This window comes from Peromyscus californicus, unplaced genomic scaffold, assembly GCF_007827085.1.
Source record: "Peromyscus californicus insignis strain IS unplaced genomic scaffold, ASM782708v3 Scaffold_2__1_contigs__length_46816999, whole genome shotgun sequence".
NCBI classification, from domain to species: Eukaryota; Metazoa; Chordata; class Mammalia; order Rodentia; family Cricetidae; genus Peromyscus; species Peromyscus californicus.
Genome location: NW_026294540.1, coordinates 15,181,581 through 15,209,172, shown reverse-complemented (window position 1 = coordinate 15,209,172; position 27,592 = coordinate 15,181,581). Strand labels below are relative to the sequence as shown.

Below are 27,592 nucleotides of genomic sequence, written 5' to 3'. Positions count from 1 at the left end.
AGAGGCATGGAGTTTCCAGAGCTGGGAGTTGCTGTGGAATAATCATTCTGTAAGCTGTGAATATGTATTACTCTCATTGATTAATAAAAAAAAAAAAAAGCTGATTGACCTATAGCAAGGCAGAATAAAGCTAGGCAGGAAAGTCAAACTGAAAATGCTGGGGGACTGGGGATGGGCAGAGGTGGAGGGTGGGGGGAAGAAGGGTGGAGTCAGAGACATGGGAACCAGCAGCCCAGGAAGCAAGAGATGTTAGAGGACAGGTAAAGCTACAAGCCACATGGCAATGTATAGATTAATATAAATGGGTTAATTTAAATGTAAGAGCTAGTTAATAAGCCTGAGCTACTGGCTGAGCATTTGTAATTAATATAAGCCTCTGTGTGTTTATTTTGGGAACTGGTAGGTGGGAGAGAAACTTCCGACTACATATGGTGCCCAGCATGGGGCCAAAATTGCCATATAAAACCTAAAAAAGCTTAAAAGAAGGTTCTAAACACACAAAAACAGAGCCAGACGCAACTTCCTAGTCTCAGTCTTATGCCAGCTGCAGTGCAGAGATGCATCTCCTAACAGCTGCCTGTGATTTGGAGCTGACCACCAACTGCCATGAGCTAAGCAGTATGGTTGGTTTCTGCAGTCTCTTACATGGACTGCAGTACAGAGAGGCATTTCTCAGCTGCTGCCTGCCGGCTTAAGCTATCTGTGTAAGCTCCGCCCACACAATGCATGGTGATTTTAGGGTTTTTGCTCATACAGACAGAAAAGGTTACAGATACGCAGTAAAGACAGATTCAGACAGAAAAAAAAACCCCTCTAAACAGGTTATAGTGTGTTCAAAAATACATGTAGGCTTGGGAGAGAAAAGAAAGAGAGTAGAAAAACTCCTTTAAAAATAGAATAAAAAAAAAATAAGCCATGTAAAGATGGAAAATACACAGAGTCTGGATCCTGTTTGTTATTGTGCTGCCTTTGAATTTTTTGGCTGCTAAGAGACATTGGATTATGGAAACTGCTGAATTAAACCAACCTATATATTTTAAAAAACATCTTGACTTCAAAATTTAAGTAAAAAAAAAATGTTTCTTTGGGAGAGAGGTTATCCTTTTCTTTCCAAATGAAATAAAAGGCTGTAGATTCATTCAAAGTTAAAGATGATCAGGTTTGATTGAGGAAGACCCCTGAAATCCTGAATACAGACATAAAAAAATAAATCTAAAAGAACTACAAGACACGTAATGTATATCTTACCTGCTCAGACACATAACAGAAAATCATCTCTGGCTGACTTGTGTACAATGTACAGTCTATACTTGTATTGATACAGATATGTATGTTACCTTTAAAAGTTTGTGTATTTTCAGAGCAAGGGGACCAGACTCCAGTGAAAATGATGACCCAGGTGATCCAGCAACCAGGACAGCTTCCAGGCTGCTGACTAAGATGATCCAACCTCACAGAATATTACAGCTAAGACTTATTAATTATCCTGATTTTCTCAGGGTCCCCAAAAGATTACCAGCACCCCCAACCAGCAGGAAGTAGTTTAGAAAACTATACCCACATTCCCAAAATATTGGCTATAAATGTTTGTTTTCATTTCAGGGGGTTTGGTTACAAATTGTTATTGGTCATAGTAAAAAAAAAACTAAATTCAGAGATCTCTTTCTAAAAGAAGAAAGGGGGATATGATATAGAAATGATGGGGGGAAAGGGTAGATTATTGAATCTACTTTAGTTAAAAAAACTATAGTTAATCTCAAAAGTATTTTGCATTGACATGGATTCAGTTTATTGATACAAACTTTAAGTTATTTTTGTTATACTGTATGTATATTTCTACTCTTGTTTAAGGTGTTTATGCAGCTCAAAAAATGTAATGTATAATTAAGAAATACCAATTAATAGTCATCTATAATAGTCAAACTTATAGTCATGTTAGTTAGGTTTTCTAGATAGGTAATCTTCAAACACTTAAAAGACCTACAGAGTATAGCATTTAAAATATTTTAATAACTGAGACTTTTTATGATAGTGAGATACATCTGCTCCTGGCAGCACCAATGCACTTCAGAGATGATGATGGGCATCCAAGAAACTCCATAAAGCCGGGCGGTGGTGGCGCACGCCTTTAATTCCAGCACTCGGGAGGCAGAGCCAGGCGGATCTCTGTGAGTTCGAGGCCAGCCTGGGCTACCAAGCGAGTCCCAGGAAAGGCGCAAAGCTACACAAAGAAACCCTGTCTCGAAAAACCAAAAAAAAAAAAAAAAAAGAAACTCCATATGGAGTTTATTTTCTTTATGGCAAAAGCTAGCCGTTGCCTCATTACAGACAGTTATGTCCAAACTGGACCAGCAGGACACAAAAAAGGCAATTGCTGAACTTTGCCAAGACAAGGTAGGACAATCCTTCAAAATTCCCTGCTTCACAGGAAAGTCTGCCAGATATTCTAGGCCTGTAGGCCAGAGTTGGATGCCCCAACGTTACAGAAGAACTTTGGGTGACTGTCCAGGCAGCAGTATGTCCCTGTCATTAGGTAACATGTCACCCTTCTGGGGTTTTTGATTGAGTGAAGACTAGGTTGTCATAGTCATAGTTCTTCTTAGTTATAATAAAAGGTAAATTAGATAGATATAAAACTTTAGACTCACCAAGGTAAGATAGATAATAAAATATTTTCTCTAATTTTGCCAAATACAAATGGACTGGACATCGTAACTATAATTCTCAACTATTTTTGTTATATATAACCTTGCTATGTTAAAGTTAAAACCTTCCTTTTTAATTAGACAAAAAAGGGGAAATGCTGTGGAATAATCCTTCTGTATGCTGTGAATATGTACTACTATCATCAGTTAATAAAAAGAAAAAAGGCCAATTGGCTATAGCAAGGCAGAATAAGGCTAGGCAGGAAAGCCAAACTGAAAATTCTGGGAGGAAGAAAAGCAGAGTCAGAGAGACATGAGACACCTGCCCAGGAAGCAAGAGATGTTAGAGGACAGGTAAAGCCACGAGCCACATGGCAATACATAGATGAATAGAAATAGGTTAATTTAAATGTAAGAGTTAGTTAATAATAACCTGAGCTATTGGCCAAGTATTTGTAATTAATATAAGCCTCTGTGTGTTTATTTTGGGAACTGGCAGGTGGGAGAGAAACGTCTGACTACAAGAAATGACTGCTGTGCCTTTTATTTTAAAAAACACATGACCCACTTAAGAGGTTCAAGCTATGATGCTTACAGACTGGTGAGTCCAATACAGAGCGAGGGGGCTGACCATGAAGACAATGCCAGAACTGGCACTGCCCAGATGGTGCTCAGAATGTTCCAGAATGAAATGTTCTTAACCAACAGTGCATTTGGAGAGTAGAAAATAGTACAGCCATTTTTGAAACCAGTTGGGTAGTCCCCGCAAAAGTCGGAGACTCAGCTTGTGGCCCAGAAACTCTACTCCAGGGAACATATGGATCCAAAATCAAAAGCAAATGCTCAGGCTGGGAAGCAGCTTAGAGGAAGAGCACTCACCTAGCATGCATGAGGCCCAGAGCAGGCATGCACGCTCACACGCTTACACACACACACACACACACACACACACACACGCACATGTGCACGCACCTATGACAAACGTTGACAGCTGCATTAGCCTAACAGCCAAAAAGCAGAAACAACCTAATGTCCATCAGCTGAGAAATAAAGAATGTGGAACACTACCTATTCAGCACTTGAACCAGACGAATCCTGATACTAGAGCACAGGCCTTGGTGTTCAGATATATGAAACGAAGAGGCTAGCTATGAGAACCACATATTCCGGGACTCCCTTGGCAGGAAGTGTCCAGGACAGATGTATTCTCGGTCAGAAAGTGCAATAGAGAGGCTACCAGGGTGGGGAAGGGAGGGAGGGAGGGATCGAGAAACTGCTGATGAACCTGGCTCAGCTCAATGGAGAGGTCCTAGACGGAGGGGCCCTGTGAACTCTGGCAAGCCCGGAATGGGGCATCTTCAGGGTGGGTGAATCACATCTTGCTGAAGGTGTGGTTGAGAAGTCAGTGCTCTGGACATCCCTTTATAAAGTGAGCGGTTGGCACCAGGCAGGCGAAGTTCCTGTGTTCCAAGCAGGACTCCTCCCCGCCCCCCACCCCCCAACCCGTGCTCACCTGTGCAGCCATAGTTGTAGATGTTAAACGTCAGCGTGTCCATAATGTTCTTCAGTCTCTTGATGAGGATGGAGTCAGGCAGCGACTTCTTCAGTGACAGCCCAAAGACCTCCAGGAAGGCAATGAGGGAGTACTGGTACATGGAGTTGACCAGTGCCATCTCCGACAGCACGAAGAACAGAATGGCGCCCCGCCGCGCCGCCGGCCGGTAACCATCCCGCAGCCTGTCGATGTCCAGAGCTGTCTTCTCCGCCAGCTTCAGCTTCTCTGATACCTGCAGAAAGCCCTCGGTTACCATGGAAACAGGGAGGCGATGGATGACAGCCTGGAAGGCCTGGGGTGGTAGAAGGCGGAGCGTGGGGCACAAAAGGGACCACGAAGTGCTCCCTGGAGTTGACGGTCACCAGGGCCTGCAGGGACCTTGAACTTGAACCCGAGGGGACCTCAGGCCATGTCCTTCCAGGCAGAGACTGGAAGAAGAGGAAGTCAACTCAAAGCCCAGCACATAAATGGAGGGATACGGAATCTACACCGTACTTTTGGATCCTGGATCCAGCCTCACCTGAAGCTATCATTACACCTCTCTGCTTTTGAGCTGATACCATCCCTTTTTATTTAGAGTAGGCAAGGCTAGGGTTTCCATGCCTCTCAATTCAAGAAGATTACCCAGCTGCATAGGAGTGCCCCCACCCTCCCCTAGCACAGCCCCCTATTGGTGGCCCTTCCTTTTAATTTAATATTTATTTTATGTAAGTATTTTGCCTGGTGCCTGTGGAGGCCATGAGAGGGCATTGGATCCCCTGGAACTGGAGTTACAGAGGGTGGTGAGTTGCCGTGCGGGTGCTGCGAACTGAACCCGGGGCCTCTGGAAGAGCAGCCAATGCTCTTAACTGCTCAGTCATCTCCCCAGCGCCAAGGTGGCCTTTTCTTGTCAGGTGAGAAGAGGTGACACAAGCCTGGCGCTTCTCCCCTACGTGTTAGACCCAAGGCTGAGACTGAGCCCCCGGGACCACTGGCGTGGAGCTAGAAGGTGACAGGGCCCCTCCCGCCTTCACAGAGGTAGGCACCTCCGTAGCTTTGGACTTGGTCTCTTCCAGGGTGTGCACCAGCTCCACATTGTCCAGCATGTTCCCCGTGGACGTGGCCAGCTCCCGCAGGAGTGAGTCCTCCAGGTCCTTCAGCAGGTTCTTGTTCTCGCTCGTCTCCTGGATGAGGTGCTCTCTCTGCTCCTCCAGCTCCCGCCTCTCGTAGGCCACCAGCACGCTCAGCAGCTGGTCCTCCAGGCCCTTCAGTGTGACTGAGAGGACCAAGAGCCCTCACTGCACACCCTAGAGTCCAGGCTAGGAATACCCAGGCACCTAAACTTGCTGCCTTCCAAAGTATCCAGGCTTTGGGGGCGGGGGGGGGGGAGTTCACCCACACCTTAAGAATGGACCAGCAAAGACAACTTCCAGGGAAAGACCAGGGCCACCAGGTGACAAGGTGCCCAGGAAGCCTCACTCTCAAGGTAGGGGGCCCTGGACACTTGCAGCCGGATCTGTCCCTTCTTACCAGTGTAGTTGATGACCATGGCCTTCCCAAACACCGACGGGGAGTATCTGGGATTGGCCAGCTTGGTGTTGAGGTACAGTCGGAAGTTGGTGTCATAGTCAACCTCCTTGTCCCCCAGGATGATGAACTGGCGGCCTTGGGTGGACTTGATATTCTTCTCCAGGACATTGTCAATCACAGGGTCGATATATTCATCCACATCATGGAACAGGAAGGGGGTCCCATACTTTATGGACATCTCCAGCTGCTTGAGGAAGTCAGGGTCATTGAAGGAGGCAACCTGCAGGAAAGAGGCGGGAGCTGGGGTGAGCCATGCCTAATGGCTCTCCCACACAGCGAGCGGAGGGAGAGCACACACCAGGAACTTCAGAAGCCAGAGGTAACCAAGAGAGTCAAGAGGGAGGCAAAGCCTAGGAAAAAACAGAAAACCACTAATGAGTCCCAGCAATCCCACTCTTGGGTGTATGCCCTGGAGGACCATGAATGTGGGCACAGCCAGGGCTGGTGAGGTGGCTCAGTGGGTAAAGGCACTTGCCCATGCAAGCCTGAGTTCAGTCCCTAGCACTCACATGCTAGATGGAGAGAATCAAATCCACAAAGTTGTCCTCCGACTGCGACATGCATGACCCCCCCCCGAAACATACATAAAAAAAAAGTGTGCATACAAATGTCCATAGCAGCACCAGAAAGTGGAAATAACCCAGATGTTCTTCAACTGTTGATGGATCAAGACATTTGGTATGTCCACACAAAGGAATATTATACAACTGTAAAGAGGGACATAGCACCCGTTGTGGAATATTAGTTGAAGATGTGTTACACTTGTTTACGCTGTAGAATATTTGTTTAATGATGCAAAGATGTGTTGCATTCTTTTATGTTGCATTTGTCTAACTCTGTGAAGCTGTGTTACTGTGCCTGTCTAAAACACCTGATGGTCTAATAAAGAGCTGAACGGCCAATAGCGAGGCAGGAGGAGGATAGGTGGGGCTGGCAGGCTGAGAGAATAAATAGACGGAGGGAAAAAAGAAAAGGAACGAGAAAAAGAAGAGAAAGGGATGACAGGGGCCAGCCACCCAGCCACCCAGCCAGACACAGAACAAAAAGAAAACAAAAGATACACAGAAATAGAAAAAGATAAAAGCCTAGAGGCAAAAGGCAGATGGGATAATTTAAGCTGGCTAGAAACAAGCCAAGCTAAGGCCAGGCATTCCTAAGTAAGCATAAGACTCCGTGTATTTGGCAGCTGGGTGGCAGGCCCCCAAAGAGTAAAGAGCTAAAGAACATTCAACCACAAACACCCACACCTGCTACAGCATGGTCGAACCCCTACAGCGTAAAAGAAACCAGTTACAAAAGACTAACTACTACCGTATGGTCCTATCCCTAGGAGATATCCAGAACAGGCAAAGCCATGGAGACAGGAAACATTAGCAGCTGCCAGGGGCTAGGGAGCAGCCAGCTGGGACAAGCACTGTTGTTCTTGGTGGGGGTAGGGATGGAGGTAATAAAAATATTCTAAGCTGAGTCTTAACTGTTCCAGGTCTCTGAAAATATGCTAAAAAGCCACAGAAGTTTCTGTTTTGAATGAGTGAGAGACTGCTAAGTGAGTCACATCCCAGTGAAGCGGTCACCTCCGCCTCCCTTCCCCACCAGCTCCTCCCGCCACCCAGGCTCCACCCCCCCTGCATCTCCCTCCCCCCCCACACACACAGTGGAGCATCTTGGGCCACCAAGCCCTGATCTGGGCTGAAGGCGATAAAGACAGAAGGCATGGTCTTCGTCATAAAGATGTTCTCAGCCTGAACCCCTGAGCAGGGGGTGGGGGAGGAAGGGGAAAGGGGTTCTTCGGGCCTCGGGTGGAGTTCAGGGTGGAGCATGGGGCAGGGCTCTTGGGCAAAGGGGCCACACCCTCAGGTTGTTCTTTTCCTCCTTTCTCTTGATCCAGTTGAGGGCCTGCTGCTGGGGGTCGATGCAGAGCGGGAAGCGGCTGGCCCGGGTGGTAAGGATGCCGTTCTGAACCGAGAGCTCATCGGGGGGAAGGCCCTGGGAACCCCACCTGCAAGGGACGACCACAGGGAGATGGACGTTCCCCCACCAAGTGGTAAGCCCAAGGCTGGAGGTCACAGGGTCAGCATTCTAGAATAACCCGTGACCTTGCTCAGAGTGGCCGAGCCTCCTAGGCCTGCAGCCCCACCCCCCACCCCCAGGTGACACCCATGCAGGCCCCTCTGGGATAGGGGAGTACCTGCTGATCTCCACATCGTCTGTGAGGAGGTTCTCCAGTCGGAAAGGGTGGCTCAGGGGGATTTCTCGATCCAGGATGTCGTTCTGCCACACCTGGTTGACCATCTCGTCACGAAACTCCCAGGTGAAGGCGCCCTCGTAGCTCAAGAAGGCTGCACAGAGCAGGCAGTCGCCCAGCAGCTTCACCCGCCGGTGCATTAGCTCATCCAGGTCATTGAGCCACCTGCATGGGACCGGGAAGCCGCCGCGCTGAGCAGCTCCCATCTGGCCATGACCGATGGAAGCCTGCTGCGGACTCCTTTAGTCCTTGGGACTAAAGTTTGTACAGATTATGGTTCTGCTCATGAGGCGGGTGATGACTCTCACCTGACATTTTCTGATCCCAGACCAGAGATGAGCTTGTCGGCCGCGATCAGCCGCCTCTCCATGATCTCTGCCTCCTCCTGCAGCTTCTGCTTCTCCAGGATGGCGGCCTCGTACTTGGCCCCCAGAGCCTCCAGCTCCCTCTGGATCGCCGACAGCTCATTCTGGATCCGTTCTAGCTCCCGTTTGGTTAGGTAGAAATTCCGCTCCAGCCTGGCCACCTGGGTGAAGATAGTGAGCAGAAGGATGGCAGAGGGCCGGCCATCTCCACTTACATCCGTGCTTCTCAGCCTTCCTAACGCTGCGACCCTTTAACACAGTTCCTCAGGTGGCGGTGACCCCCCCATAAAATTGTTTTCATTGCTACTTCGTAACTAGTTTTGTTACTGTTATGAATTGTTATGTAAATACCCGTGTTTTCTGATGGTCTTAGGTGACCCCTGTGAAAGGGTCGTTTGAACCTCAACGGGGCCACGACCCACAGATTGAGAACTGGACTATTAACCTACATGAAGCTGGTGGGCAGACAGCAAAGGGTCTCATTCCCAAGGGTGTTCCTACTGTGCCTCCATACACTGTGAGGCCACCATCTGCTACATCAAGACACATGGCGCTGTGTGTGTGTGTGTGTGTGTGTGTGTGTGTGTGTGTGTGTGTGTAAAACAGTATGTGCCAAATATTCTACGAATCACAGGATGTCCCTGGCAGGAGGGAGAAGCCGTCCTTACAGCCCCCAGAGCAGAGGCTAAAGAGCCACCACAGCTGGGGGTGGGCTGTAGCCATCTCTACACTGTACACGGCTCTCAACCCTGTCTGTCTGCCTGCCGTGTGAGTGAGAGCAGCGGCCAGGCTCCTAAGTCTTTATGTGGTTTCAGGTTAGAACTTGGCAGAATTTTCCAGAAGCATTATGGACACTCTGATCCCGGGGTGGACTCAGGGCAGTGAGGCCTCGGCTCACCTTCTCTCTTTTGGGCTTGATCTCACGGAACACATCACAGTACCCCATGACGGCCTCCACAAACTTCAGCATCCCCAGCCCCGCCTTGCTCACGGCCTCCATCTCCTCAATTGTGGTGTTCAGAGTTTTCAGGAGGCCTAGAGGTCAAACACAGTGACTGTCAAGCTCCCTCTCAGGGCAGATAAAACTGGAAACACGTTGCCTATGGACAGAGGAAGTGTCTCAAGTGCCCACTCCTCAGGGTCCTGCAGCGTGGAGTTTCTCAAGTGTGGGGTTGAAGGTGGATTTGAAGGGTAAAAACCACAGTCACCTGGGACTCCATGTGACCTCACATGACCCAGAGGACCCACCAGACACCCTCCAAGCTCTGGCAACCAGGAGCACTTAGAGAGCTCAGACAAGCAGCTGACTGGGATTCAGAAGCTGTGGGTGGGTCCCTACCACCACCCCAGCAATGTTACGGAAGTGGAAGCCTGCCCAGTGGTACCCAGGTGCAGGGGAACTTGGGATTTCATAGTTCATTAGTGTCTGTGTTTAACTTAAGGGACTGTGAAAGGGCATTTGGTAGTGAGAGTCTTTCTGCTTTCTTTTACAATTTAAGCAATCAATCTCTCTCTCTCTCTCTCTCTCTCTCTCTCTCTCTCTCTCTCTCGTTGCATACATGCACAGGCTGTGTGTGTCACTTACACACACATGCCATAGCGCACATGTCAAGTGAGGTCAGATGACAACTTTGTGCGAGTCAGTTCTCTCTACTTTCTGGGGACCTAATTTAGGTTACCAAGGCACTATGAATAACCTCTACCGGCTGAGTCACCCCCAACTGCCTCAGGGGTGAGGTTGTGCACAGCTGTGACAATGTGGTCCATGAGGACCCCACCCCTCCTGGCAGAGCCCTGGGCAGTGCCCAGAGTCAGCTGGCAGGGAGCTTGGACAGTCTTTGGCCAAAGACACATCCCGCTGACCACAGGTGGTACCACCCTTCCCCTGCCCGGTCCCCAGGTGCGTGCAGAGGCATGGCATCGGCAAGAGGCACAAAGGAAAAATGCTGAACCACACAGAAGACAAAGGCAGAGCTGGGTTTCCCGACAGGGAGAGCCAGACCCCATGCTGAGCCAACTGCATGTGGGCCAGCAGCTGCCCCTGCGCCCCCCCCACCACCGCCCCGCTGCATCACCAATGGGAGCCGGAAAGCCAGTGTGCTGCTCCGTCCACAGGGCTGCGGTAATACCCCAGCCCCACCCCTTGCCTGGACCCTCCCAGCCCTGCTCACCCTTGATGTTCTTCACTTGCCCCTGGGTGATGGAGTCAAAGTCAAGCTCCATCAAGGACCGCAGGAAGTTGGGGTCGGACATCATGCCCTTAGCAGTTTTCCAGTTTAGCTCCTTGTAGCCTTTCATGATAAGGATGCACTCGCAGACTGTCTGCACTTGCTTTGGGGGCTTTGCGAATGACCTGGGGGACAGGAGGGCCATGTTCAGTGTAAGAAAGGCCAGGACCTAGCCAGAAGTCCTGGGGAAAGATGGGGCAGGCAGAAGGGTTCCCTAGAGGTGACTGTCTGGGAATAGAGTAGAGGCAAGGTCCCTAGAGGCAAGAAGGTGGCCCAGGAAGGGACTCATTTGCTAGCCCCACACCAAGCTCCTGGAAGACGGCAGGGAACAGAAAAACATGATGGTAGCCATTAAAATCCCAAGCCCTCGGTGCCCAGGTCATCATCGTAGCCAGACAGCTGGAGCTGCTGCACTGGGTAAAACCCTATCCCAGGTCCTGCAGCCAGTGTAGGCCCCACAGGCAGGAGCAGAGAGAGCAGAGCTGGGAGTGAGGCCAATGCTAGCCCAGCCTTGAGGGTCAGTATGCTCAGAACCGGCCCTGGCTGACCAGGGAAAGCCTTGGCTTTACAGGGCATTTGGACACTAATGGTGGTCGGTGACAAGACAGGTCTATCAAGAAGGCCAGGGAAGAGAAAGCCCATGCGTCTACACATACAGGCAGGAGCAGACATGGCCTGGTGGGTCCTAAGCTGTGGGCAAGTTAGGGACCAGCCAGGGGTCAAAGTTTTCCTCCCTATAAAGCAGGAATATAGAGCCAGAAGCCCCCGGCTCCAGCTCCCGTGAGTCCATTCAAGTGATGCATTCCACTTCCAGTCATGATCCAGGATCTAATTTACCCAGAATCCTCTGTTTTCTCAGAATGCCGTACAGATGGAACACTGGAAACACCCAGCTCATAAGAAATAAGATTTGAGCCGGATGGTGGGTGGTGCATGCCTTTAATCCCAGCACTCGGGAGGCAGAGGCAGGTAGATCTCTGAGTTCAAGAACAGCCTGGTCTACAGAGCAAGTTCTAGGACAGCCAGAGCTACACAGAGAAACCCTGTCTCGGAAAACCAAAAAAAAAAAAAAAAAAAAAAAAAAAAAAAAAAAAAGGATTTGATAGTTGGTTTTCAAAAGTGCCTCCAACCAGCTCAGGTCAAAACGGATGAACAGTACTGACCCCTGGGCATGAAATAAACTGCTTTCACTACGTGGAGTCTGGTGCTCTTATTGTGAAGTGGTGATCTTTGTCACAGAGGTTACAAGGTAGAGAAATGGACATGTTGGGTTTCACACAGTGACCTTGCCTGCAGGGACCACGGAAACTGAAGGAAACATCTGCAGAGACAGACCCTGATAGTGACCTCTTAGCCAGTTTTGGTGACTCGGTGTTCTCCCCCGCCGCCACCAGGTTTAGGTCCTGTTCCCTGATTAGCTCGATTTTTTTTTCCCTGCTGGCATTCTACAAATCTGGGCTGCTGAGCACAGGGTGCATTAGAATTCAACAGAGGCTTCGGCAGTGCCCTCAGGACTTGCCAGGAACCGCTGGCACCTGAGGCTTGTAGCTTGAGCCAGCCTCCACAACTGCACCGGCACCTGAAGCCTGAGGGGACTTGTCCCTGAGTCACTCAGCCCTTAGCGACCCTATGCTGCTGCGGCAGGCAGGAATTTGTTCCCTTGGCAGGTTCCAGCCTCCAGATGCCAGACACGAAGCTCCCCAAGTCTGTGGGGTGGCAACCAGAGCCACAGGCCTGCTCTGCCTCTCCCAGCCTCCAGAACCTGAGCTGTGACCCTTCCTACAGTCGCAACACACCCGAGAGCGGGCCTGGGTCCCGCATCTCAGCCAGCATCCCATTGCTACCGTGGGTTCAAACTCATCTCATTTAAATCCCAAATGGCAGTCTATTTGTTAACTCTGACTTACGATAAAGTATCGTCCATTGGTCCCCCTTCACTATCAGCCCACTCCATTCCTGGAGGAGGATGGGACAAGAACCTGGTTGTCCAGGAGACAGTCTCCAGGGACCACCTCAGCATCACAAGTTAGTTGCAAATGGGGACTGCTGTTCCTTCTCAGGGGAGAAGCGAACACGTGCACCTTTTTGTTACCCAGAACCTTCTCATTTACACTTAAGGGTTCCCACAGGGGGGACTGAATATTCTAGAAAGACATGTTAAGGAATTAAAGACTTTGAGACTGTCCGGCTAGGACCGCTCATCATGTTTCACATTGAAATGATGCATCAAAGCCAGACTGTTGGAGGGTTAGGATCCAGATGCACACTGGACTCAGAGGAAAATACCTTATAGACACTGACAAAAGATTTAAATATATAAAAGAAAAAAAATATTTAAAAGTACAAGCTGCCGCCTTGGGGATGTTAATTTAGGTCTCACAGTGGCATTTTACCCATGTTATGGTCTAAACGCCACAATATAGAATATTCCTAAACAATGCCACATACACTAAAGCATGCGTGAGAGAAAACCAAACGCACATACAAATCTCACCCACAAAGTCAAATGCCCAAGGACAAATTCAGAAGACAGCTACAATTCCCTTTATGGATATAAAGATAAGCTCCATTTTATATAAAGTCTTTGGGTGGCTGGGAGTGATAGGGCACTTGCCTAGCATGTTTGGGTGAGACTTTGGGGTTTATTCCCTAGCAGAACACACACACACACACACACACACACACACACACACACACACACACACACCCGTGGGGGGGCAGAGTTATGGAAAAACAAAAGATAATACAGAAAGAAGGAAAGCCATGTTCTTGTCTTTTTTTTTTTTTAAGCACATATGCAAAGGGCCACCTCTAACGAAAGAAACATAAATTAAGTGGAAACCACACACAGTCCCCTTTTCCGCTAGAAGAGGGGCAAAAAATGCAGACACCTGGGGGCATCCTCTCTGGCAAAGCTATGAAGAAATAGGTACAGATGTGGACTTGGGGCGGGGGGACCGTCCACTGTGCACCCTGGGACCCGGACATTCCACTTCTGGAAATGTATCCTGCAGGGGGAGGTGCCAGAGTGAACAGTGAAGTGCGGCCGGGTTTGTTTGCTGTGTCCTTTGTAAGGTCAAAAGATGAGATGCAAGAAAGGATACAGCAGGGGTGCCCACTGAATAAAGCATCGCACCCACATTGTGGGATGCCTCCGGCCAGTTTAAAACGGACCGTCCTGCATTAGAGCGCAAACATATAATAACACTTTAAAATTGGGTGGATGAAATGGCTCAGCCAGTAAAGGCCCTCGCCGCCGAGGCTGATGACCCGAGTTCAATCCCCAGGGTCCATAGATAAAGGAGAGAAACCACTTTGGAAAACTGTCCTCTGACGTCCACATGGGCGTCACAGCAGGCACACATACTTGTACATGAAATAAATGAATTTTCGATTATAAAAACATGCGGAACACAATGCCAAGCAGAAAGGATGCAGACAGACGCCACAGGATGTACCGGCAGCCCTCACTCTCCAAACACGGATTCTGCAGTCAGAACCTTGTAAAGCTGGTTGCCTTGATCCTATATTAAAACTCTCTGGCTTGGGGCTAGATGGCTCAGTGGTTCAGAACACCGTCCACTCTTTCATAGGACCTGGGTTCGGTTCCTGGCACCCACATGGTGACTCACAACGGTCCTCCTGGTGGAGCCTGAACTCCCTGGGTGGGATTGCCTGGCCTCTGGGGTGGGGTGGGGGCTCTCTTTACTATCTGTGAATAGGGGGTAAGCACATGGCAGCCCGAGTGAGCTCTAGGAGTGCAGGTGTGAGCAAAGGTGGTAGCTGGTACCTGATTTCAGTCACATCCGACTTGTCCAGCTTCTGCAGCTCCAGCTTGGCAGCCTCCAGGATGGGCATGACCTCAGCCAGCGCTGTCTCGGCCTCGGTCTTCTCTACGGCGATAATCTTGTTCTGTTCTTCTATCTCCATGGCCTTCTCCTCCGCCAGCTTCTTCTTCTCCTCCGCTGCAGGGGGAGGGGCCGGTGAGAAGATGCCGGGATGCCGCAGAGGGAACCTGAGCCACGTGGGAAACCTCAAAGCCAGCCATGGTCATTGGGGAGAGTGGCCAGGGGGCTCTGGTCAATGCGATGGCCACGGGTGCTCACACAGAGAGGACTCTAGGTGGCATTTCCTGCTGTGTGCTACCCTCTGGGTTCCGTGTCAGCCCCACCTGCCTAGACACTGCTGGCCAAGGACCCTGGGTGACGATGTGACTTTGGATGACTGAGATGAATCTGTGTTCCCCCCACTGTCCTCTCTCTCTGTCTTAAAACAAAACAAAAATCTTTCTATAACCTTTGATTTATTTGTGCTCACGTGCCAGAGTCCGTTCTCGCCTTCTGTGGATCCCAGGAGCAAACTCAGGTCATCAGGATTGGTAGCAAGCACCCTTCTTCCCGCTGAACCACCTCACTGGCCCACCCTGCCTTTTCTCTCACCCTCCACCTCCCACCCCAACCTCCGCGTCTCAACCCTTCCCGCCCACGTACTGAGAGCTGCTGGGAGCAAAAGACCATGGGAGTATACAGCAGGTGACAACTAGTGTTCAGAAGGTCAACCTATCAGAACCAAGGGTTCTGTTAGAAGAAACCGTCACGCAAGGCATTATGGAATTACTGCCTTTTGAATGAACTGGCTGCCACTTGTAAACTTCTTGTGCAATAACAAGAAGCTGGCAGAACAGAAGATCATCCTGGCCGAGAAGTCAGCTGCCTGCGAGACCCTGCTGTCAGGATATCTCCCCATTTACCATGCATTTCCATGTTAGTGTACATGTAATCTCACGATTACACCCCAATCTTATGGGCACTCATGGTTGTGGATGGTCAAGAAGATGGTTTCTTATTTAACTGTACAATTTTGATGAATAGAAACATACTAAAATAGGCTTCATAACTAGGCCTTTTATTCCATGTGGACTGTAGACACTTAGAGGTCTGGTTCTCCATCCTTAGCCACTGACAAGGTAAAATTGGCCAAAGTGTCTTCATAGAACTTCAATTCACAGAGTGGAATTGCAGGTGCCTGGCCTTGTTGGATCAAAACCCTTCCGAAGAATTACAGCAAACCAGAAGTGACAGTGCAGGTGTCTGGCCCTGGTATATCTTAGTCCTTCAAGAGATCAACAGCACCTATGTTGCCCTAAGCTTCCTCCACCAGCACCTCCCCACTCTGATTCAAAAGACAATTAACACTTTGTGTTTATTTCTACACCAGTTTTTAATGTAAGATTTTAGGCTCAGTAGACTAACTATGTATAGGTCCTGAGATTCAGGTGATGAACAGAAAAGGCTGTTAACTGACTAACCATGTCTGGATATTATTAATCACATAAAATAGTACATGCGTTCTCTGCCTTTTCCCTTAAATCTCTCATTGGTCTAATTTCTTCCCTCGGAACCGTTGTAGCTATCCCTTTAAGAGATAGCCAGAACTTCTTACAACCTACAGCCGTTGTCAGTCACCAATGAAGCTCACCAAGTCTTTGCCAAGTGTGACTCTTATCAGAATACTTGTCCCTGAGAGTTGACTTTGTAGTATTGCTAACAAGTTGTTAATGAATGGACATATACATGCTTGCGGGGGAGAAGGAGAGGAAGAAATAAGATAGAACAATGAGAGAACAGCATAAGAGGAGACAGAGGAGCTAAGTATGAGAACGGAGAAGAAGCTGTGCAGATAGAATGGACTTAGAAGAGTAAAGTGAATGGACTAAAGAACTCAGCGTGATTCGATTCATTTGCTATCCCTCACATTAATTTCTTTGCCGCTTGGTAGTGTCTCTTCCAGACCCTGGCAGAATTCTGTCCAGGCAGGTACCTGGAAATCTGTTACCCGCACACACTGCTTTTTTTTTTTTTTTTAATGCTCACTCAGGTCCAGTCCTAGAGATGCCCCATCTAGGAAGTACAGCCCCTCTGTCTTCCTTCCTTCCCACCTCACCCCCCTCCTCCCTGCCTGGCAGACACTGCTCACAGCTTGACTTCATTTTGTTACTGGCCCACATTCTGTCTGGTTGCCCCCTACGAGTAGGCAAAAAAACACTAAAAATAACAGAATATTTAGAAATTAAATAAACAGATATGGAGACACTCAGGGTGGGTGTCCTTTGATGGCGGTGAGTGTATGTCTTCAGGCTTGCTAATGGCGGCCCACAGCACAGTGGTCTCTCAGCAAAATCTCGGAGGAGCCCTGGCCCCTCAGGGGCTGACTGGTCCCCAGGGCAGGTGGCCCACACCAGGCACTCACCTATGGCTGTGTTGGTGGCGATTTCTGACAGCAGGGTCTCACAGGCAGCTGACTTCTCGGCCAGGACGATCTTCTGCTCTGCCAGCTTCTGGTTGAGCTCATCGAGCTGGATGGTGGCCTCCTTCAGCTTGTCCAGCCCACCCTCTAGACGCTTGCACTGAGCTGAGGGCACACAGCACACAATCAGTGGTCCAGGCCCCAGGGCAGGACCGTGCATTAGCCTCCTTGGGACCTGTGGGGGACCTACCCCCACTTCCGTCCCCCAGGGTACTCTTGAGCAGGGAGAAATATTTAGATAGAGATATAGAAGAGAGAGAGAGACAGAAACATGGGAGGGCCTGGGTCAAAACCCACCAGCCCCTTCTGTCGCTACTAAGGGGCTTTTAAAGGAATGCCAAGGGGTGGAGCAACAGACCTCCCCCCAGCACAGCCAAGTGCAGACCATCGCAGACACCTGGTGACCACGCACGTGATCTATCCATCCCCTTATGAGGCCCTGCTGTGTAAAGCAAACTCAGATCTCACTAGGAAACCTCTGTGGACCCCAACAGGGACCCATCCGAGACGAGGAAATAAACTCACTTCTGCGAGATGCCATACCCATTCTAGCCCCCAGACTGCATGTGTGGTATTTGCTAGCATGAAGAGACTCCTAAAAACAGTGTGTCTATTTTTGTTTTGTTTTTGAGACAGGGTCTCTCCGTGTAGCTCTGGCTGTCCTGGAATTCACTCTGTAGACCACCAGGCTGGCTTCAAACTCAGAGATCCGCCTGCCTCTGCTTCCCGAGTGCTGGGATTAAAGGCGTGCGCCGCGACTGCCCGGCTAACAGTGCATCTCTTAGCCAGTTGCTGAAGACAGCCCTTCCTAAAAAGCCCTTTCTGGGGACCAGGGGACATCCAGGACAAAGAAACCTGCAAACCCGGGGCCACACAGAACTAAGAACGGGCCATGTCTTACCCACAGGGACGAACCATCCCCCAAGTGCAAAACTCAAATCTCCTCTATTCTGCCCAAGTCATGAGGGTGCCAAGCCTTGCAGAGAGGAGCCTTACTCCCGAACCCTGGCCACACAGTGTTGGCCGGGCCCACCCTTGTGCCATCCCTACCCCCGCCCTGCTCCACCCCTGCTCACCTATGTTGTTCTGGGTTTTCTCGTCCAGCAGTTTCGAGTACGTATTGATGAAGTCGAGGTAGTTCTTGGGCGTTACGTAGTTGCTGCGTCTCAGCTTCTGCTGGAACTGCTTGCTGAACTCGCCCACCGACTGGTGGACCATCACCACGTGCTCCACCAGGTCCTCGATATTCTCTTCGGGAATCATGGGGTTATCCCCTGGGCAGGAAGGGATGGAGAGAGTGGGGGCTAGCAACAGGGAAACGGGGAACTGGAGGCAGTCGGTGGCGAGCACCTGCCTAGCCTATGGGACTTTGGGGACAGGCCCCAGCACTGCAGAAAACAAACAAAAGGTCCCCCAAAAGTGAAACATTGACCCAAAGATCCAAGAACTTCATTCCTATGTATGTGCCCCAAAGAACCAGATACCCAGCCCTCAACAGGTCCGTGAATACCAATGTTCGCAGTAGCAGAGTAGTAAGGAGAAAGGACCAGAGTCCATCTGAGGTGGATGATAACAATGCGGCATGCCGCCCGCACAGTGGAGTACTATTCAGCCATGAAAAGGACCGATGTGGGCTACACCATTAGTGACCCTCCAAAAACACTATACAAAAAGAAAGAAACTGGACACAAACAAACAATGTGCATGGGTCCCCTTACATGAGATACATAAACAGGAAAGATTCACAGAGTCGGGAAGCAGGTTAGAGGTCTCCAGGGTGTGGGAGCCCACAGAGGTTTCCTAGTGAGAACTGAGCTTGCTTTACCAGCGGGGCTGAATAAGAGGATGATTGGACCACGGGTCTGGTCACCAGGTGTTTGGAAGGGTCTGCACTTGGCTGTATCTAGCAAGGGGGAGGTCTTTTGCCTGGCCCCTCGGCATTGTTATAAAAAGCCCTTTTGAATAAAGTTCTGGACCGGTGGATAAGGATCCAGGCCCTCCCTAGGCTATCCTGTGTTTCTATCTGTTTCTCTCTCTATCCTTCTGTCTAAATCTCCTATGCCTCTCTCCTCAAGAGTACCCTGGGAAAGGTGGGGGCAGGGCCTAGGGGAGGGAAGATGGGTACAGAACTTCAGTTTAGGATGATGGAAGGTTCTGGGAACAGATAGCCATAGTGGTTACATGACACTATGAATGTAACTGATGTTTCAACTACACTCAAGATGGACAGAACGGGACAGTTTACAGTAGACGTATTTTCCCTAAATAAAAGGTGATTTCATCAAACATTTCATTTAAAAAAGGAAATGAGCAGCTATTACTTGTGGCAACTTACGGGACCTGTGATCTGCCCACGGTGATTTTTCTAACACAGAGGCCAACCCTCCTGCCCTGGGAGACCGACCCTCTGCCTTTCCCCAGGGCTCAGGCACCATCGGGAGAAGCTGGGGCTTCAGGAGTAGGGCCCACAACCAACCCCTGACTATCATGAAGCCCCTACCCATGGCGGCTGGGTGGGTGCACTCAGCCATTCTGTGATGGAATGACGGGTGCTCTCTCCCAGAGCCAAGATCTTGTCACCTGGATCAGCTGATGGCCTGGGATGCAAAAGCCTCAAGCAGGTTATGAGAAAAGGAAGACTGGACCCAAATCATCGGTATGTCCAAGTTCTGCAGAGCTGTCTTTAACTCAGACTACACGCAGCATGGCTGAAAAACTCAGCCCACAGGCATGTAGCTTTGCAACATGGTCACCTCAACTTCAGGAAATATGTTCTCAGGGAAGAGAACTGTAAATGAATTTCAGGCAGCTTTGTGCACAGACCCGAAACACTGCATGCTGGAAAGGTGTGGGAATGACCTGCCAGCCACGGAAGCTAGCATGCATGGCCACAGCAAGGCTGGCAGCCACAGCCCCACAGGATATGTGGCCCACTGTGGGAGGACAGCTCCCACCTTTTCCAGTGTTCCTATGAGGAGGAGAGAGGGATAAGAAACTTTTAGATAGAAAGACAGTGAAGAGGAGAAAGACAGAAACACAGGATAGCTTCGGGAGGACCTGGGCCAATACCCAATGGCCCCTTCTGCCTCTTCAAAAGGGTTTTTTATAACAATGCCAAAGGGGCCGGGCAGTGGTGGAGCACGCCTTTAATCCCAGCACTCGGGAGGCAGAGGCAGGCGGATCTCTGTGAGTTGGAGGCCAGCCTGGGCTACAAAGTGAGTTCCAGGAAAGGCGCAAAGCTACACAGAGAAACCTATCTTGAAAAACCAAAAAAAAAAAACAAAACAAAACAAAAAAAAGCCAAAGGGTGGGGCAAAAGACCTCCTCCTTGCTAGATCAAAGCACACTGCACAGCCAAGTGCAGACCCTTCCAAACACCTTTTAACCATGCCTGTGGTCAAAATCATCCCCTTATGCAGTCTTGCTGGGTAAAGCAAGCTCAGATTCTCGGACCCTGAATAAGTTCTCACTAGGAAACCTCTGTGGGTCTCTACAGCCCACCACTTGTTTTTTGTGAATAAAGTTTTATCGTAACATTTAGAAACATTTACATGTGGTCCCGGATGGCTCTCAAAGCACATTGTCAGAATTCAGCAGCTGTGACAGAAGCAGATATTGCCACATGGACCATCACAGAGCAGCCTCTGTGAAGACTCTAAATCACAACCCCCATAACAAATGTTTTCTTGGCTTCCTTCCCAGGAGAACAGCATTATCACTGAAATTATGGTTTTGGCTTGTGTAGAAGGGCTGTTTGTTTATTGAGTTTGTTGGGTGCATATTTGTAAAGTTGGAACTATTTACAAAGCCACCCAATGACATTGGTCATAAATCCTTTCAAGTTAGATCTAGACAAAAAGAAAAATTGTCCTGGCACCAACATGGTAGTGGCCTTTTGTTCATTTTTTTCTACAAAGAACTGAACAATAATGGCACCGTCTCTATGGGCAAGGATGTGACCATGTAGCTGTGGCATAAGAGGGGCCAAAGACAAATGTTCATAAAGTGGGCACCAATAAAACTTTATTCATCAAAACAATCAGGGGGCCACATTTGGCAGCAGGCCATGCCTTGCAGACTCCTGATTTTTTTGGACTAGAGCAAACTATAACCCCAAGCCACACTAACAATACAAAGCTATTCTTTGTCATAAGGTATCTATGGTGAAGGAATCTTCTGGGTCAAACTTTGGTCAGAAAAGTGACACACTTCTTTATGAGACCACAAAGCTGTGGTAACCTGCAACCGTGGCAGCTTACCTAAAAATGACTTGGCAACTGCATGTAGGGCCTGGGACGGCCAGGGCATGAACCAGTCGATACCAGTGTTGTTCACGAGGCCTTGAAGAGAGAGGCAAAAGAGGATCACTGTGCAGCCCAGAGTTACTCCAGCACACCTGCATGGTCTTCAGTATCCACCAGAGTGGTGGCTCAGGTGGGCACATCCAAGTGTGATTATGTCTCAGTATCTTGTCCCTGTGACACTGGGAGAGAGAAGAAGGGCACCCTCCCCACACCATGCATCCTGTAGCAGGGGAGCCTGTGCCCACCCTCCTGCCAGGAAGACACAGCCATGCCTACTAGGGATTGAGAGGGACCAAGGAAGTGTACCTACAGTGCGGGGACATCCTGTATGGCCCTGCTGATGGGAACTTGGATGTGGCGGGTCCCCAGAGCACACACTATGCTGCAGCAGGTGAAGGATTTCTAGCCTTGGCTCAAAGGTACCTGGGAAATTCCTGCACCGGGTCCTCAGGGTGTCCCCCACTGGCGACATGCCCAGGACAATGTGTAGGTTGTTGGCACTCTTTTTCACGAAATATTGCCACACAGACTCCTTGGCTGGGCCCATGCCGAACTTCAAGGCTTCCTGCTGAATCTGGCCGAGGATGTTGTCCTTTTCCTCTTCAGGGAAGAGCGCAGGGACCATCCCTGGAGGACAAGGGTGTGGAGAGAGCTGGCTTTCAGGTCTCTGAGTTCTGACCTCCCTGGGTGCAGAAGGAGGTGATGGAGCAAGGCATGATGGGAAGAGCAGCAGGTGCCAGCCGAAGACCAGGGCTAGAGTCCAGGCTCAACACACCCCCACTAGCCCAAGATCAAAGTGGTCGCTGAGGACTGTGCTGGGCACCGAAGCTCATATACATGTGCCTCTCACAGCAGGGATTCTCACCATGTGGATTTACCTCCCAGGAAACATTTGACAATATCTAATGACAATTTGCATGGTCATAACTTGAGGGGAGTGAGCTGCTTAGTTTTAAATGCCAGCTTGCCACAATGTCAAACTACCTGGGAAGAGAGTCTCAATTGCGTAATTGTCTTTATCAGGTTAGTCTGTTAATTAACGTTAGGATGACCCAGCCCACCAAGGGCAGCACCATTCCCTAGGCAGAGGGTCCTTGACTCTTCAGGGCAGGAGAGAGTTGGAAGCAGGCAGTGTGGGTACATTCGTTTCTCCCTGCCATTGACTTTGGATGTAATGTGACCTCAAGCTCCTACGGCTGTGACTTTCCCTAAAATAATGTGCTTTAACGTGGACTCATCACCCAAATGAGCCTTCCCTCCCCTAAGGCACTTTGTGTGCTCAGGGCATTTGCATTTGTCACAGCAACAGAGATGAAATTAGAGCAGGGATGATCCGGCGTCCAGTGGGACCAGTCAGTTATACAATGTCAAATCCTGCACGGCCCAGGACAGTCCCACAGCCCCCATTGCCACCAAGGCTCTGGGCAAGGACTGTATGTGGCCAGGGTCTAGGTGACTGTGGGTGACTGTGGGTGACTGTGGGTGACTGTGAGCGTTTGTGCCTTCAGATGGCGAGACACTTGAGTCAAGGGGTTCCCGTTGTAGCCAAAGCTGCTCGCCCTCGAAAGGCACTACCTCTTCCCTTGACTCTGATGCAGACCCCACAGGTGGCCAGAAGGGCATCCAGAAAGCACTCAGACCGTGTCCAGGCAGTGAGAATAGAGTCCCATCTTTAAATGACCCATAAGTCCTTGCATCCCAGTGTCCCTCTACTTTTTTTTTTTTTCTAAATCGGGGTCTCATGTAGCCCAGGCTAGCCTTGAACCTGTTATGTAGCTGAAGATGACCTTGGACTTCTGACCCTCCTCTGTAGGGAGCAGGAAGTCCTGGGCGAATGTGTATTGTTTGATATGGGCATGGCCATGACAAGGACCAAGGCCTCAGCCCCACGGGGGTGGCAAAGCCTTCCTCTGGTCTGAGTACTGATGTTGACAGTGGGCAGGACAAGTCAACAATAGTTCTCTCCACATGGATGTTCACAGCCCGGAGACTGCTCCCCTGAGGAGACTAGTAGCTAAACCTGCCTCCTTGACCCAGCTGTACACCCCAATCCTGCCTCCATGTTTGTCTGTATTAATAACCCTGCCTCCATGTTCAACAAGACACTCCGGGCTTCCAGGGTGCTGTGGCTTCTCCATCAGGGAAAGCCCAGACCACCCGATTCCAGATTCTTTCTGTGGGTCAGTCTTTCTTCATTCCTTCATCACCCCTAGTCCAGGTTCTGGGCCGCAAGCTGTACACGAATCAGCACTCCTGCCTCAGCCTCCTGGGTGCTGGGAATACACACATGCCCAGTATAGGTGTGTCTGTTTACACCTGGTAGTGGAAATTGATCCCAGGGCCTCACACATGCTAGTCAAGCACTTTACCACAGCTACACCCCCAGCCACTCCTGAATCCTGTCCACGAGATAACCATTTGCCTACCTTGATGTCTCTTCCCTTTGGCACAGGGAACTCCCTGCATTTTTCTAGCGGCCACTCTACCCAATGCGGGAGCATGAATGATGGCCCCTCAAAGACACCGGACTCCACCTAGGACCTACAAGCATGTTTCCTTATGCTCCCTGCCAAATGGGACAACGCTTTGCGGCTGGGACTGGGCGGAGGACCCAGGCAGCCCGGTGTTGTCCCAGGAAAGGGTGAAGAGCAGAGGTCGGGTCAGCGGAAGAGAAGCAGAGGGTAGGGTGGTGTGAGCCAAGGAGCCCTGGGCCAGGACAGCCTCTGCAAGCCGGAAAGGATGAGTTTGTACATCTTGGACCTGTTTGCGCCTTGGTGTCGCCTCCGGGAGCCCTGCGGACCCGCCGGGATGCTGGAGTGAACTCGCCTTTGGGCAGGTCAGTGAAGGACCACAGGAAAGAGACACACCGGCTTCCCGGTGCTGCTTCGTGAGGCTCCTCCCTTCATCTCACTATTGCGGTCGCAATCCCTGGGTGTCTTTTTTGTGTGCTTTGGTACCCACCCCTCCCCTGCACATCTCTGAGCTTCGAGGACAACAGAGGTCATGGGCATCGTATTCCTTGCAAAACCCGAGGTGTGCCGCGGCCACTGTGGGATAAGCTCACAGCGTCTCACAGAGCTGAGACACACATGGCTTCAAGCTCAGGGACCATCCTCACCACGAGGAGGAGGAAAGTAACCTATACATCTCCGGGAGAAGAGGAGCGCTCCGTGATGCCCCAGCCTAAACTGCAGGGTCTTGTGTGACAACCAAGATGGCCAGGTCTGTCTCAGACTGCAGTGGGGTTAGGGCTGGACATTCCTGCCAGTGGGTGGGCAGTACCTGAGGTCAGCATGTTGTTGATGAGTTCCAGGAAGCCCTCCTCGGCCACATGCGCGTCCGTAAACAGGAAGATCATCACCTTGTTCTCCAGCCCCAGCTTCATGTACAGGTTCTTCAGATCATCCCGGAAGTTATTCTCCGAGTAACCTCGGTTCAACAGGATCTCAAACACCTGGGGAAACAGGTAGGCAGCGCCCGCTGAGGCAGGGGGAAAGGTGCTGAGCGCATCAGGAGAGCATGTGGGTTTGCATGCTCCGCAACATTACGTCACCTAAGGGGTACAAGCCATTTGATTGACAAGTGTCCTGTGTGTGCTGCATGCATGTGTCAAGGTGTGAGTATAAAAGGTGCTGAGAAAGGAAGGCAAGGAAGGGACTTGGCCACCCGGGTGTCACTGGAGGGAGAGAAGGGGTACCTGCAATAGCAAAGGCTGGTGATCGGCGACTAGACCAAAAGCACCGTGTGCACGCTTAAAGTGATAAACTGTACCATCTGGAGTCATAGCTCTGTAAAGCAGTTTTATCTTTTCTAAAAGATTTATATTGATTTCTGTTTATGCGCTTGGGCTTCTAAGTGAACCACAGGAGGGCACTGGAGAGACCACAGGAGGGCGCTGGACCCCCTGGAGCTGGAGTTCCCGGAAGTTATAAGCTGCAGGTGTGACAGCCAGCAATGCCACCCGCGGCTCCTCTCAGGTTTGGCCAAGCCCCCCCCCCCCCCCTCTGTGTTCCCACAGTTCCCAATTCACAGGCGTGGCCTGGGTCTGACTTTTGAGGTTGAGTTCTCAAGCCGTGGACGGGACAGAAACAGAAGGTCATACTCCCAACTCTTTAAACAGGCTCCCCCTCACCTCGTAGCCTGCGGTGAAGGCCGCCAGCCTGGCCAAGGACTGCTTCCCGGAGCCACCCACGCCCACCAGCAGTGCATGGCCCCGGTCCATTCGAATGATGCGGTGCACACGCGTCAGGTGCTCCAACGCGTCGTCAAACAACACCAGGTTCATCTTGGTGTTGATTTCATTGTACTCCTCGAGGATTTCCTGAGTGGAAAGGGTCCGTGAGCCCCACTGCACGTTAAGAGGCAGGCTCTCTCCTTCGCATCAGGAAAGAGGAAGGATGGAGAGAGCTGCCTTTTTCCTCAGCATCCGGGGCTGAGGAAGTAACCCAAATGTTAGGACCTGTGGGGCTGGAGACCTAATTTCCCGACCTCAAGACTGCAGTCGGCTTGGCGTGGGGCAGGAAAGCTGGCTCAGCAGGGAGATGTTGCTCTTTCCAGGACCCAAGTACAGTTCCTAGCGATCAATCAGACGGCTCACAAATGCCTGTAACTCCAGTTCTAGGGAGACTGACGCCTTCTTTTGGCCTCTGTGGGCACCTATACTTACATGCGAGCATGCATGCATGCGTGCATTTTCATACACACACACATTCACACACATACTACATACATAACTAAAAATAAAGTAAATCTCTGGTCTGCTGGGTGTCAACCTGCTAGAGTGAGCCATAGCCTATTACAGACAAGAGAGGCTGCTAGGGCCACCAAACACACCCCAAACACTGGGTGTGCAATATCCTGCATGGACAGAGCTGGAGGTTGGCGGTCCACACCTCAAACAGTGCCTTGGCGGCCTCATAATCCTGGATGTCTTCATAAATGCGTGGTTCATCCTCATGCAGAGCCGTCCGGAAGTCCCCAAACAGGATGGGGTCCCTCATCACCATCTCGAAGTCATCGTTAAAATGCTCCTTCACCAGGGCCCCAATGTGATCTTGCACCTTGAAACGAAAGCCAGTTAAGGCCCCAGACATGTCCACAGTTGCATACATTTGGCGGGAAAAGAGAATTCACCATGATCAGTGGGGATAATTTACCTAGACCTCACCTAGTGGTGCCTATCCTTCTGCAGTGAGCATCCAGAATACGCAATACATTGGTTTCTTTTCTTTCTTCCTTTCTCTCTTTCTTTCTTCCTTCCTTTCTTTCTTTTTTAACTATTTTTTTGTTTGTTTGTTTGTTTTGAGACAGGGTTTCTCTGTGTAGCTTTGGCACCTTTCCTGGAACTCACAGTAGCCCAGGCTGGCCTCGAACTCACAGAGATCCGCCTGCCTCTGCCTCCTGAGTGCTAGGATGAAAGGCGTGCCCGGCCACACTGATTTCTTTTGGTTTTGTTTTTTCTAAACCTTCTTTTTTCATTTTAATCACATTTACTTATTTATTTGTGCCAAGGGGACACACGCAGAGGGCAGAAGATGACTTCTGGGAGTCAGTTCTCTCCTGCCGCCATGTGGGCCCCAGGGATGGAACACTCAGCTTATCAGGCTTGGCCGCAAGTGCCCGCTGACCCATCTTGCTGGCCTCACTGGCGTGTGTTTCTCTCAGACTCTATGTAGGGTTTCCCCGCCCGCTAAGGTGGGTGTGCGTGCTCACCAGCTGCTTGTCCACTTCGTTGATGAGCCGGTCATGAAAAACCCGCAGGCACTCGTTTCTCCACACCCTTACCATCTGAGGCACCGTCTGAAACCTGCATGAAGGGAGGGCAACGATGTTGGTCACCAGGTCCCCTGGGGAGGAAGAAGGGGCTCGGGTGGATGGGGGGGTACAAGAGCCCTAAGAGCCTCTCTGTCCCTTTCTAGCCGGAAGCTGGCAAGTTAAATACAGGGATCACAAAGTCATCACCCACGGCTTACCCTATTATAAGGAAGAAATGGAATCATTCCGTGAGTCATGTACACAGCCCAAAGCCCGTGTGAACTTAGAATCAGCCTCAGGGCTCCTTTTCCTGGTCCTGCTTCCAGAACTTTCTCTAGTTCCCGGCAAAGAGCCGTTACCCCATCCAAAAGACTAGGAACAGGGAAGACGGCCACTCTAAACCACCCACAGCACTCCAAGGCAGGTTAAAGCCTGTGTGAAGAGTCCTCTGCTCTTCTTCAGTGTGGCCAGGCCCTCCCTGCAGATCCACAGAGACCAAAGCAGCCAGGGAATGATGGGAGTCTGGCGGTCCTGAGAATCTCCCAGTACGGAGCCCTAACTGTTTCCGTGCTGTGTCTGGAGACTCCTGGGGACGCATGCATCCTCCACCCAGCTGCAAAT

At 50.3% G+C, this 27,592-nt stretch overlaps 1 protein-coding gene and 1 long non-coding RNA gene across 2 annotated transcripts in view; one reads left to right on the top strand and one right to left on the bottom strand.

Moving 5' to 3' along the window:
- Nucleotides 1–27,592, bottom strand: part of Dnah10 (dynein axonemal heavy chain 10) — a 122,999-nt gene that overhangs the window by 12,441 nt on the left and 82,966 nt on the right. Inside the window, 17 exon segments of the mRNA XM_052755466.1 lie at nucleotides 4,159–4,432; nucleotides 5,226–5,455; nucleotides 5,710–5,989; nucleotides 7,621–7,768; nucleotides 7,958–8,179; nucleotides 8,323–8,540; nucleotides 9,278–9,414; nucleotides 10,551–10,732; nucleotides 14,398–14,572; nucleotides 16,857–17,018; nucleotides 17,990–18,187; nucleotides 21,173–21,253; nucleotides 21,641–21,844; nucleotides 24,500–24,671; nucleotides 25,350–25,538; nucleotides 26,110–26,277; nucleotides 26,930–27,023. Coding sequence (XP_052611426.1) covers nucleotides 4,159–4,432; nucleotides 5,226–5,455; nucleotides 5,710–5,989; nucleotides 7,621–7,768; nucleotides 7,958–8,179; nucleotides 8,323–8,540; nucleotides 9,278–9,414; nucleotides 10,551–10,732; nucleotides 14,398–14,572; nucleotides 16,857–17,018; nucleotides 17,990–18,187; nucleotides 21,173–21,253; nucleotides 21,641–21,844; nucleotides 24,500–24,671; nucleotides 25,350–25,538; nucleotides 26,110–26,277; nucleotides 26,930–27,023 — 3,134 coding nt within the window.
- On the top strand, nucleotides 5,950–8,456 carry LOC128121064 (uncharacterized). The gene is made up of 3 exons (XR_008222054.1): nucleotides 5,950–7,315; nucleotides 7,658–7,813; nucleotides 8,343–8,456. It is a non-coding gene; the product is annotated as an uncharacterized LOC128121064 (long non-coding RNA).